General features: G+C 45.2%; 1 protein-coding gene across 1 annotated transcript; it reads right to left on the bottom strand.

The window, feature by feature from the left end:
- Positions 1-3380: 3380 nt before the first annotated feature.
- tamalin (trafficking regulator and scaffold protein tamalin) lies at positions 3381-12865 on the bottom strand. The gene is made up of 8 exons (XM_030119729.1): positions 12609-12865; positions 11065-11117; positions 9888-9942; positions 7967-8069; positions 6566-6659; positions 5140-5206; positions 4552-4618; positions 3381-4285 (listed from the first exon to the last, which is right to left on the bottom strand). Exons 1-8 carry the CDS (start codon positions 12807-12809, stop codon positions 3798-3800), a joined length of 1128 nt encoding a protein of 375 aa, XP_029975589.1. The 5' UTR covers positions 12810-12865; the 3' UTR covers positions 3381-3797.
- Positions 12866-13789: the final 924 nt, after the last annotated feature.

The following is a 13789-nucleotide window of genomic DNA, read 5'->3' as shown; positions in this document are numbered from 1 at the left end:
TGTTGGTATTTTTTTTTTTTAGACCAGTTTCACACACAAAAAAACAAAAAAGAGAAGGACATCGATCCAGTGACCTCAGGGTTGGAAAACACACTCAGTCATTTGAGACACAGTGGCTGGTGAAATTGAGATTGTGTTACCACAAAGAGTTTGCTTGCTTTTATTTTGTAGATTTGCAAACGTGACAATTCTTTTTATTTAAGTTATTTCTTAAATTAAATTGTGTTCATTCTTCTTCATTCTGTCCGCGTGTGTGTTGGATCTCTGCGCCAACTGCTGTGGCTTGGCTGTGAGGGTGAGTCATCTCTCAAAGTTGCAAGTTCAATCCCCATATGCCCACATGTCAAAGTGTCCTTGAGCAAGACACTGAACCCCGTCTTGCTCCTAATGGATGGGCTGAGTTTCTTGCATGGTACCTGCCTCCACTGGTGTGTGAATATGACAACAAGATTAAAAATCTCTTTGAAATTCTGCGAGCCACTGTCCGCTCCATACCCAGTTCATTCTTCTCTCTGTCGCCTCGCACACGGAGGGAAACGTAGATTCACTGTCGTCCGAGTCCGCCTGCTTCCTTAATAAAGGTCCTGAGTTGCTCATGAACGACCTGTTGTGTGGAAATAAGCAGCCACAGCTCCAGGACACAAGCTGTTAAAGCCGCAAAGTGATAATATAAGGTTTAGGGTATCAGCTGAAAGCCGCGGCTCTGGAACCAGATGCTTCAGCTTTACCGGACATGCAGATTATTGGAAGCTTTGCATTTAGTCAGCTGCACATGTGGTGGTTGCTGAAAATGAAGCAGTCATCTGTTAAACTATTTGTGCATTTGTGTGTGTATTTTATCCAAAACAGGGCCGCTTCCATCTTTGATTTCTGACCCTGGAGCGGCCTTTATCTCACACCTGTCGTCTGGTGGAGCAGGTGTCCAGTCTGCGCTCGTTTTATGGCCCGTTACCTGTTAGCGCTCTCTGTTAAACACACATATACGCCCACCCAGATCCTCGCATGCGTTCTTGTGATGCAGTCCGTTTTATCTGAAACCTCGTCAGACACACGCTCATATCTTTATGGTGGTGGATTTCCGGCACGTTTGCCCCCCCCCGACATCCTGCTCTGGCGGCCCACACAGCTCCTCTCCCTGTATCGCACACAGCACCGCCACACCAGCCACCCACACTCAGTGACGCCAAAACCTTCCCTTTGTGGAGATATTTCTGCTTCGGAGAGGGCTGGGTAACATTTGTGGTTTTGTCTGGAGTCTCATCTGTGGAAATAAATACCGTTTCCGTGTCAGACCAAACTTATGTATGCTTCCTTATTTTAAAACAAGAACTAACGATCCTATTAATTTAACCAACGGCCCGTCTGACGCAGCCCAGGTTTGAGAAATCTCACCATGGTCTGACGTGTTTCACCGCAGTCTGACTGACCCTCCAGCTTCCTCTCGTCTCAACTTCTCTCTCATCAACAACAGACTTTAATGACTCTAGGTTCTCAAAAGTCGATCAGGTTGGACAGAAGAGTTCACAGATCACCGAAGGTTCACTGAAATAAATTCATACACAGGTAGAACATGCAGCCTCCACGGCACAGGCCTGGAGTTAAACCTAATAGAACCTCATCTAATTCTTTTGGCCTGTTATCTGTTCGCTTCAAGAACTTTGCCTTTGAGGTTCATCATGAAGCCATTATTATGACTGATTTCAAAGGTTTTCATATTAAAACTTGCAGTCTTCCAACATATCGGTGTCAGAGCGGGCCTGACAGATTTCCCTGTAGAGTCATTCCTATGTTATGAGATCTTCCCGGCTCTGCACGAGCTCCGCGTATCTCTGTTACAGCGCGGCAGATTAAAAAAGGAGGGTTGTCATCAAGCTCTGCAGAAGTCTGATAACGACTCCATTATTTGAATAAGGTGTGAAGGAGCAGGGAGACACACATGCAAAGCCGAGGAAGCAAACGCTCCGCAGGTCCAGGATCAGGAAGCACACTGCACAAACAAACACTCCTGAATGAGGAGGTGTGGTCACACAACCAACGTAACTTAAACTCCTTTGGTTGGTGCAATTTTTCTTCAACCAGCGTTATAGGTCAGTTGTATATGACAGAGAAAGAAAACAACTCACCAGCACAATTTTGATTCAATAAGCTTCTGTAGTCGTGTTGATTTGATGAGTTTTCTGCTTCAACCCGGCCTCTGTCTTGTAATGGCTGACGTAAACACAGGCTTGGTGCAGGGCGGAGAAGCCAAAACTCTTAACTAAACCTGCAGCAGAATCAGCAGAAGCTGAAAGCCCTTGGTTCAGTCTAAGGCCGCACAAAGACCAAAGTAAATTCAGCGTCTAGTCTTTGAATCAACAGCAGTGTTTTAGCAGGGAGGCGATGTCCAAATATTTGCCGCTGCATGGTTGTTCTCCTGCCGTGTTAATTGCAGAGCATCAGCTGTCTCCTCTGGTCTCTGCTAAATGGCCCTTTCAGACTTTGTTTTAAGCGTGCCGTTATCTCGACTAATTATCCCGTCGTTACGTGTTCAGGCCATTCGCCGTGAACCCGTATTTTAAGCGCCGGTGACCGCGCATAACAATCCTTTACATCAGTGACCCCTCAAAACCTTCCCCCCCCCCCCCCCCCTCCTTAACCCCCCACCTCCTCACTCGCCCGAAGAGAGACCGGCTCGGACACATGGCCGCATACCATCGCTCACCATCGCCGACACTCCTGCTGCATCTGTGAATGGAGCGGCCGAGGACAAAGGGGATCAGCGCCGCAGAGCCAACAGAGAGAGTGACCACCATGACCTCATGGGTCAGCTGGGAGCCAGGAATGAAAAGACTGCGAGCGACCCCCGCCCAACACACACACACACACACACACACACACACACACACACACACACTCTCACAGCGACTCAACCAAATCAGACCATGCACAACTGAAGCACGCCATGGGAATATGGGAGCGTGGAAGACGGGGAATCAAGCACCGGTCTGCAGGAGCTGAAAGAAAGCGGTTGTGTTTGGAATTTCGGGTCATGCTTTTCTCCGCACATTCCTTGCTATTCTCCCAACAATAAACTGTGTCAGAAGCGACACAACAGCCTCCTTTCTGGATACTTCACAGCATCCAAGCTGCCTCGAGCGGCCCGAAGCCACATAGGCTAACCTCCGAAGCTCTTCAGAAGGCTGTGAAGTGATAAAGGATTACTATGTTTTTACGCATCACATGTGCAAAAGACGCGTCTCCAGCAGAGGAATTAGCAGCAGGTCGTGCGTACACTCGAGGTCACAGCGCCGATTTGAGGTCGGCAGCTAGGATTCCCACAAAAAGCTGTGGTTTTGAGGAACAAAATGACTTTTGAGAGTTTTTGCACAAAATGAGCAGCGTGTAATCCGAAAACGACACATATTTTATTTTTAGGAGCCATGAACTTTGTGTGGAAAAAAAAAATATAAATCAAGGTCGGCTGTGAAGACTCAAAAGTCCGTATCAAAATGTTGTGTTGCTCATTTTACATGGGTCATTTATTCAACCGTCGAAGTTAAAGTCACGCATGCAGAGGAAAAAAGTTGAAGTCCTTCATTCTGTACATAAACAAAATAAATAAATAATTTAAACGTCAAAACAACAGTAACGTCCGGCTGTGGAACACTCCTTGCAGTCAGATGTTCGTTGGTCCGCCCGCTCAGCCACGGAGAGGTGCGATCAGGCATTGTTCTTCACTCTTTGGACAGTTAGTTTTTTTTCTTTGGCAGTTCCAGTTTGGGTCTCGGGTCTTTCTGGGCTTCAGGTCCGTCGGCCGTTCACAGTTTGCTCTCCTCCTCCTCCAGCGGCCGGTTCAGGCCCGGGATGAATTTGAGGAGGCGCCTGCGGAAGCTTTTGGGTTTCTGTTTCCTCTGCAGCGAGCCGAACCCCCCCTGCTTGTCCCCCGGGCCGGGCGGCGCCGGCGCCGACCCCCTCATGTAGCTGCGCGTGCTGGCGCTGCGGGTCAGCTGCGTCTTGGCGCTGGTGAAGAGCTCGCTGGCCGGCCGCAGGCGGTTCTGCCTCTGCTGATGCTGCTCCTTCTTCTTGTCGGCGCTGTCCGAGTCGGCGCCGCTGCCGTCCGCCTGGTACAGGCACGTCTGGTACAGGGGGTCGTCCTCGGTGGCCGTGCTGAGGAAGCTGGCGCTGCTGCTGGTGCTGCCGGTGCAGCGGAGCGCTCTCTGCGCCGCCGGGCTGGGAACGCCGAGGCTGCCGTACACGCCGGCCGACTCCAGGGACTCGTACACGGCGGCGTCGCTCAGCACGATGCCTGCGGGGGAGAAGAAGTCTATGAGAATCATGCACAGAAGATTGTTTATACATTCAACACCAAAACCGGAATAATGCGTCTTTCATTAATACAGAGCTAAACTAAACCTGAAGTTAATCAGTCGCATCAGAGGATTGAATGTGTGCAGAATTGCAGAGGCAGATCAACTGATTTGATCCACCATTATTTAGATTAAAAAGCCTTCCGTAACAGCTTTAACTAAATCTGGCATCCGCTGAGCGACGTCCGTGACCGGAGTGACCTACCGTGAACGAGCCGCTGCTCCTGCACCATCAGCGAGCGATATTCATCCCACTTCTCATGCAGAGTTTGCTACAAAAAGGAAAACAAAGACACATTTGAACCGACTGAGACTAAACCAAAACAAACAAGACTCGTGGGATTTTGAATTGTCCGCGCCAACAAAGTGCTAGTATCGATTAAATTGTATGGAGGAGAACAACTTTTTCAAAGCAGTTCTATATTTAATGGAAAAAAGCGGCGTGCTCCACATCTGAAATCCAGGGCGTTTAGCAGCAGGTTAATCTTTAAAATGCTGGATTAGTATCTCAGAAGGCAGCAGTGTTGCGGCGGATTAGAGCCGGACAGCTGCTGTGATCTTGGGGCAAAGCTCCCTCGCTCCGGCCACTTCACGGGCAGCTCGGGTGGGGAATGTCTGCGGCGAGCGGCGGGCCGGCTGCACGGCAGGTGGGGCTGCTGTCGGGACAGGTGTGGAGGGAGGGGGAGGACGAGTCTATATCCAGTGTGTGTGTGTGGGTGTGTGTGTGTTTGTGTGGTTGCTGGACACCCATTCAAGTGTTGGAAAAAAAAAAAAAAAAAAAAAAACTCCTCACCTTCAGATACTGCAGTCGGGCCTCCAGCTCAGCTTTTCGGATCGAGTCACTGTAAACCGTCTCCAGCCTTTAAATGAAAAACCAGAAGGCAGCGAGTTAATTAGCGTAACAGGAAGCACTTATAAAAACTACAAGGGCAGAAAGCAGCGAAAGGCCCTTTTGATAAGTCGCTGGTGGGAAAAAGGGTCTCGATGTCAAGTTTTACAAGCAGGATGACGATGAGAGGGGGACAAGAAACACGGAGGATTTCCATTCAAGTGCTGCGAATCATATGAAGGAACAACTTTCAGGGTTTATTTTCCACAAACGTTTTACGGGGACTCGAGTTGTAACTATAATTTCATGACGTCCGTCAATAAAAGCCGGCTCTCTGATGTGGGTCGCCTCACGTCGTTCACGGCAGCTCTCAGACTAATTACCCCTCTGAATTCTTTACAAGTACAGAAAGATATGAGGAAGAAAGTGTGGCTCATATTAAAACACCCAGAGAGAAAACTGATATCCTGACCGAGAACTGGAGCTACAGTAGACGGGATTAGTCTAACTGAAAAAACTGGGTTAAACAGGGTTGAGTTTAGCTTTCATTCCTTAAAGTCTGGACTTAAACGCTTCAACACAGCCGGTGTGAAAGAAGCTGGAGGAGCAGCAAATGTGGAACCTGATGTAAAAGCTAAAAGCTAAAAGCTAAAAGCTGACCCTCACATCATCTTAACAGTCTGCAAGAGAACAAATTCTGTTTGGCACTACGGAGGGATAATTTATGGGTTTTCTATCATTTTGGCATCAGATTCCTCTAATAGACTATCAACAGTTCTTTTCTTCTCAAACATGAACGTTTCTTTTAAAGGTTTCTTTGCACTTTTTAGTCCCAATGGTCTTTTTAACCATAAGAAATAAAAAAAAAGTCAGATTCTTTTGAATGTTGCATTAACAAAAGATAATAATGGCTGGTTGTTTATGACAATCATAAATTAAAAGTGATGAAAATTTCACAGAAAAACATTTAAAGGGAATGAAGTTATCTGGATCAGATTCTACTTTATTTTCAGTTTAAGACAAGAAACAATTGAAAGTGCTTTACAGGCACAAAGAAACTTACTGATATAATTAGAAAAGCAAAAAGCTTTGAGAAGCCAAATCAAATTAAAAAAGGTGAACGTAAGAGATAAACATTGTACTTAGAGTTATGGACAACCAAATCTTGAATCTTTTTTTTGGTTTTTCCCATTATGATTGACATTTTTATCAGTTCTGCAGGAGTTTCACTTCTTTCTCCACTCCTCATCAGATAAAAACAGTTTGAATTTTCCATCGCCAGAACAAAAAACAACATTCCTGATGGATGTAAAACCCCGAGCAGCACCTACAGAGGTGTTTCCACGAGCCACGTTGAAGCTGCTGTTGCTACTGTTGAGTGTGAGTTTACCTGAGTGTGTTGCCACAGGCCCTGATGAGCTGAACGATCTCCTTGTGTCGGAATCCCTCCACGGTGGCCTCGTTCACACTCGAGATGGTGTCCCCTGCAAACACACACACGCACACGCACGCAACATGTGTGTTAACCAGCGGCCGTGACGTCAGGATGAGCCTCAATTACAACAAGATGCAGGCTGCCGAGGTGCTTTTGATTCCCGACACACGTGCTACACAAATGTGGGCGAGCGTGTGTGCGTGTGTGCGTGTGTGTGTGTGTGTGTGTGTGTGTGTGTGTGTGTGTGTGTGCGCGCAGCCGTGTCACCAAGTTCATCAGTGGAGCTCACGTGAGAAGAAACTGCTTATATCAGTATACTTCAAAACATGTTTACTGTGCAGTGTTGACACTTTATTTTGATTGTTTGAATGTGTGAGAGTCACACGGTTCCACTTTAGGAACTTGATGCGGTGTGGACTCTCTGACGTGACAGCGGCCTTTGTGAGACGCTGGCGCAAAGCTTATTTTCCTCTTTCAAAACCCACCGTGATGAAGTCAGTGCGTCCGCAGAAAGACACACGGGACAAAAGAGCGAGCATGTGAGGAATGTAGGAAGTGAAACCGAGGTGACACACACACCGGTTCGCAAGAAACAAAGAGGATGCAGAAGCAAACGAATCACCTTCACTAACTTCACTTTTGTTATTTTTTTTTTCCTCCCCCCCTTTTTTTTTTTTTCTTTTTTGACACATTGAAGGAGGCTGGGCGCTGAGAGCGGCCGGCTTGTGACTGAACTGTCACGGGTTTGAAAACCAGAGAGGATTCAGTGAAGTGAACTGATCAACCCTTCACCACCATATGGGGCAAAGAGCTGCTTCTTCACATTCCCCTTGTTGTTTAGTGACCCTCTTTTGAAGAAAAACAGACACATATCTATATATATAGGCTGTTTGTGTTGATGTTGTGCTTTTATATTTGGGACTTGTTTTTACAATCGACCTAAATGAACCCAGACTTGTTTGTCAAATAAAAATATCCCATCTTTCTGTTTTTTTTAAACCGGCTCGCCTCGCTCTATCTGGCAGGTTGGTGAGAGGAGCTGGCGAATGCATGTTGGCCGGAGCATCCGCTCACTTAGCTGTTTGTTGACGGGAGAAATGAGCGGGCACACAGTCATATTTGTACTTCTCTAAACGGTGGGCTGAAACTCATAAGTGCTTTTGTTGACGCACGGTGCGCAAGTGTCAGCTGGCAAACACAAAAAGAGGACGAGATGAACCGCAGCCTCATGTCCCGCTCACTTCCCCTCGTGTCTATTTCAAGTGTTTTCCAGGTTATTTCAGGCTGTATCAGACATGAAAACACAAAACACAGTGGAGGGGAAAAAAAACAAAAACAAAAAAGGTTTTAACTCACCGACTTTGAGTCCGGCCTGCTGGGCCGGGCTGTCGTTGTGCACCTTGCAGACGAACGTGCACATCTCCACCGAGTTCTGGTCCTGATGGTGGAGGCCGTAAGTCTGAAAGAGGCAGAGCAATCACACTGAATATGACAAAACTCATTCCTAATATCCAGATACCAGGATGAGGTGAGCTGAATGACAGGCTGAGGGTTCTTCGGCCGACGCTATAACTGATCACGCTGAAATGTTACGTAAAAGGAAATTTCTTTACTGTTGTCTGATTAAACACGAACTGCTGGTTCACTCTGTCAACAGGAACCAAAAGCAGACAGTTTATGACCCTGCGATTCACGAGAAGTCTTGACGAAAAAAACAGCAGCTAACTTTTATAACTCATAGAAATAAGGAACTTATACGTCTCCTCTGATATATTTCATACAGAAATATTTACTCCAGCGCCGTTATTTGAAATCAATCTTTGAAAGTTTTCTTTTAGGTTAGATTCTACATCAAACAGATATATCTCCTTTGCAAGGTTCTGAAAGAAATAACACAAAACATTTTTTTATACAACAACTTTGGGTAGTGCAGATATTTGTCAAATAACCCTAACCTAACAAATAAAGGTGGCGAGGTTTGTATTGATCACTAAAATTCAATGCGCCTGATGGGGTTCATGGGATTTCGACTGATGCCTGCGGTCCTGATGGGTTGATTCTATGAACAGAGTGTGAAATTAATCAACAGTTTGCACAATTTTAGCTGGAAATGTAATTGTAACATTTCCCAACTTCTTTTAGGACGCCCTGCATTGCCTTGTGTGTCTGTTTTTATTGTATCTATGTTTAAAATACAGTTTATAAATAAGAACTTCTTAAATGATCTGTTTGTCCCGAGGCGCTAATATTTTGTTGTCCTGGAAACGGTTCGTGCCACTTCCACGTGTATTTGCATGCTGTTCCTCCTTTCATTCACCACAGCGTGTCCGTGCAGAAGGTCGGAGCGCTGCAGAACAAAGATAGACTTCCTCTTGTCACGCAACAACTGATACAACTATCAGTCAGCCAACACGCTGCCTCTGACGGAGGCTTTCCCCTCAAAATGCAGATCGAACGATTCTGAGGCCGCCACAAGACTTATCGAGCGTTTCATGTCCAAACAGAGAGTCCTCTGGAAACTTTGCCGTGACGGTCTGTGAGCGGCCCGAATGATGCAAATTCTACTGATATGGAAATATCAGCTTTACATGCCGGACGGTCAGCTCACAGAGCGCCCACAGGACTTCACACTCATCTGTCTCCTTCTCTGGCGGCCATCAAACCCGCTCCTCATGATCTCACTTCCTCCGGGCTGACAGGAAGGGCGAGACTCGCTAACAAAACTGTAAATAGAACAATATGTCCTTTCCACCCTGAAGAAACACTTGACACTCAGAAACCTCCAACTGACCCAAAGCGTTTACAATATCTGAAGCTAGACGTTCCCGCTTTAATCGCTTCAGGAAACTATTTAAAGAATGGAGTCAGAAAAACAGCCGACATTGTGCGGCGGCGCTTCGGGGCGATGTGGGAGACAGAGATCCGACAGATATCGAGGTCAAATGTTTGGACTTGTCTGCTACTGTGAGAGTGCAGCAGGTAATGCCAGCGGAGCGTGTGAGGAAACCGCACAGCTTAAAATACAGACACTGGGAGAAAATATATATAAAAAAAAAAAGCATCTCTTCTTCTCTCGAGTCATGGGATTAACGGCAATGACTTTTTGGAGGGACACGTGACCTTTTGCCCCCCACCAGGCTCAGCAAATGCTGAGATTAAGAGATGCAGGAGGAGATAGAAACGCTGTTGACAGAGATGCGGCTGATCATGGAAATCCTGTTAAAAGGCACTGGAGGGGCTCAGAAGCCATCCCCGACACCACTGGTAATCTTCTTACCTGGATCTCAAATCCAAACGTCTCATCCTCTTTTTTCTCCAGCACCACCACCTTCCTGTGAAAACATCAAAACAAAAAAAGAACATCTGTCAGTTTTCCTCAAACTTTATGTATCAATACCAGTCACCGCATAAGGATATCAGTGTGGCAATTTTTCCAAAATTAAACTCTGAGGTCCCCATTCAGGTCTGGCTTTAGAAGTTTGCATGTTCTCCTTGTGTGTGTTCATCCCCTGTTGTCGACTTGCAGAGGAAAAAGTATAATTGGTGACTCTGAAACTGCCTGTGGGTGTGAATGTAAGTGTGTGTGATTATCTTTCACTCTGTGTTTATCCTCTGATGGACAGATGATCTGAGATTTTCCTTTTTCTGTTGCAAACTGTTCTATCTAAAGTGACTGACCTGCACAAATAAAAAAGGAAATATTCATCTTCTTATGAAGAATTAGGGTAAAGTGCAGAACATCACAACAGGAGAATGCAGAACATCTGACTACTTGCCCTCTAAAACAGGCTTCTAAGCTTTTACTATGCTGCTTTTTGGTGAATTACTCACTGAATCATCATCACAAAAGCTAAAATTTGCATAAGCTGCCAGTTTGTTTCTGAGAAACCAACAAATGTTGAATGCTAATGAAGCTAATAAATATCATCTCAAAGTCTAATTCTCACTCAGAGTATCATACAAAACAGTGCTTTGTGCAAACCCCCTTTAAAAAAAAAACAAAACTGAAAAAACATGGAAATCAACAGATCAGGAAGAGTTAAAAGTCATGATGAGGCCAATGTCAGCATTCATGTGAATCCTTATCTAAATTGCATAACAAGATGTCTCTGCTGGCTGCACAGGAGTTCCTCTGTGCCCGGCAGCATGTGGACGTCACAGCCGGCCAGACGTACAGTACGACAGTATGCCGGACTGAAGGGCGTCAACATGAAGCCTCTCATTGCAGGAGACTGAACGCATAATGAAAATTCATGCTGATCAGTGAGAATATCATGCATGAGGACGACTGCAATCACAGAAGATCACTGTTAGAGTGAGTGTTTCGAATAGCGGGGCTCTGAGGAAAGGCTGCACACTCGTAATGGTGTTTGGGGGTGGGGGAGTCGCACCACTGAAGAATAAATATAGAGAGTGAAGAATAAATACCACGCGAGTGGTGAATAAGATTGTACCTTTGTGGTTCTGGTGTTTGAATGAGGGGTTTCCACTTCTGTAGGCTGGCACCCTGTGAGGAGAAAACGAAAACAAGGTATGAAGCATGCCAGAAACTTGTGTGAGTTCACGGATTACTCACAAGGGTTTCCCCCTAACTTTTTCTTTCTTTTTTTTTTTTTGACACACCTAAACATCAATACGTCGACCGGTCTGTCAAGTCTCAGAGCCGCACACGTGCACCATGTGGAGCATTTCTAACTTTAAGCCACTAGGTCATTATACCTGTGCGAAAATATTGTTGTTGGAACTGGAAAGTCATGTTCTGGCTGCTCTTTGTTTACGTTCTGCAGTCACGACATCAACAACACATCTAAAATTAGCTGCAATTTCACAGTAAATCAACCTCTGTCAGGCGCTTAAAGCTGTTGGCCCGTCTGAGAATTTCTCCAATTTGAAGCAGTTTACGCAAACCGGGGTCTATTAAAAGAAACAAATAAGACACGGCGGTGAACCGTTCTCCACAATAACTCCATTGAGAGAAACCCCAAGTCAGCAGCAGGTCAGGTTCCTGCCCTACCTGACTGTGTAAATAAGGAGGGGAAGGTATCTGTCCACTAAATCACCTAAAATCAATCCACCTCTGTTCCAACTCAATCATTTTCAAATGCTGCCCTCATGAAAGGCAGCTTTGTGCCAGAGTCCCTCCACACAGTAAAATGTTGCTTTCTTTATGTCCCAACACTTACAGAATTGTCCTGCACGCTTCTCAATGAGTGCATTTATTCCCAAATACCCACAGAGGAGCGACGGGGGTGGTGTGTATGTGTGTGTGTGTGTACAATGCAGTGTTGTAGCCCCTCACTCCAGTCACCATGCCTCCAGTTACAGTTACACATGTCGGTTTGAAACTCTCTCTAACTTTTCCAAGGAGAAAATCAAGTTAGAGAATTCAATCAGAGGAAATATTTGAGGGAAAATGTGCTGATTGACCCACCAGACCGGCAAACCCTTAACTCACATTATGCAACTCTGACTCCAGCTGCTGTCCTTCCTGGAAACTGTACCTCAAATGGGGGTTCAACTCATCCAGGCAGTGACCAGATTAGGATTACAGACACTCAAGTTTTGAAACATCTGAGTCAGGAAAGTGGGAAAGTTATTGAAAAGTGCTGTAACTCATTATCTTCTTTCAATCCCAGTGATAAATCTTGAAGTGGTGAGGTGGACTCATCATAAATCAGACTAGGAGTCTGGGTGGTCCACACTTGGCCCTGGATGGGCTTCTGTTGACCCCCAGTCCTCTGGAGAGCAATAAGCCTTTCCAGATAAACCAACAGCCACAACACAGTAAAATGGATTTAAAATGATTACATAGATAATCAAACGGTACAGATGTGATGATACAGGAAAAACACCCTCTTATAAACCTTCAAAGAAAACAACATCAAACTAACCCAATGAATGAAAAGTCACTTTAACATAAACAAACGTTTCTCTCTCGGTTTGAGGTTTCCTTTAAGTTTATGAATTAGCAGCGGGGGGAGTGAAAGACGCCCCTCACCTTCTTGAAGTTCCTGGGCAGCGTCCCTCCAGAGTAAGCCAGGGTTTTGTAGCTGTAGACCTCGGAGGAGCTGGAGGTCAGCTCCATCGTCCTGCAGCTGTCCGACTTGGACGAAGGGAAATAAATGTCGTGGTCCTGGGACGCGGGGCCGGAGTCCACCGGCCCGCTGGAGTTCACCTTCTTCAGCCTCCTGAACGTCATGGTGGTTGTTCTTGTGCGGCAGCGGAGGGAGAAAAACCCGCCCGAGGAAGATGCTGACTGAGTTTTGGGCTTCAACGTGGAGCAGTTTCCTCTGAACTGGCGGGGGGCGGGGCCTGAGCTGTGATTGACAGCGACGACAGCCAATAGCGACGCTGGTGTGCGTCCCCCCGTGGTGCTTTCGAGTGAACCTCGGAAGTTTAGTAATTCTCCCTTGATGCTGTGAAGTTTCTTGTAAATCTAAATTAAGCGTTTGCTCGTGTGTTTTTTCTTTCTCTTTTTGTATATTGCTACCTAAAAAGATACTGTGAACTACATTGTATGATGAAAACACTGCCTTTTAAACTTGGCTTCCACGGTGACAATAAAATTCTATTGTATTGTATTATATCTTGGCTTCAAAACATTATTAGTTATTCAATTAGTAGATTTTGTTATATTGATACTTTCATTCAAACAAACATTTTCAGACCAATTGAATTACGGTACAGTAAAAACAACACTCCATGTTTGATTACAATGGAAATAATTAAAAATTAAAATGTGATTCCAATTTACACAATCACTTCTTCACAAGTTTCGTTTTATTCTATTATGCAACATCCCGCATGTACGCCCAATTATTTTTAATGAGATGACATGTTTGCAGTTCAAACTGTTGAGGTTATTGTTATCAGTCAGATGGTTAACCTTTACTGAGCACATACACTGTTACATACTGTATATTCTTGGCTTTTGGATTAATGTAACAAGAAAATACAAAACAATGCAATTTATCAGTTTATATAGTTCAGTACTTGAACTGTTTTATACTGTTTTCAAAGAAAATGTGTGAGTTAAAACATGACCACCAAAGTCTGAGTTCTTACATAATATGTCAGTTAGGTCTGTTTGTGTGTAAATCTTTTTCACTTTGCTGGTAGTTTTATACATCCATGAAGTATAAATAAACGTTCCTGATTGTTAATGTAAATAACATTTGA

This window comes from Salarias fasciatus, chromosome 20 (assembly GCF_902148845.1).
Source record: "Salarias fasciatus chromosome 20, fSalaFa1.1, whole genome shotgun sequence".
NCBI lineage: Eukaryota > Metazoa > Chordata > Actinopteri > Blenniiformes > Blenniidae > Salarias > Salarias fasciatus.
This window is presented reverse-complemented; position numbering and strand designations above follow the sequence as displayed.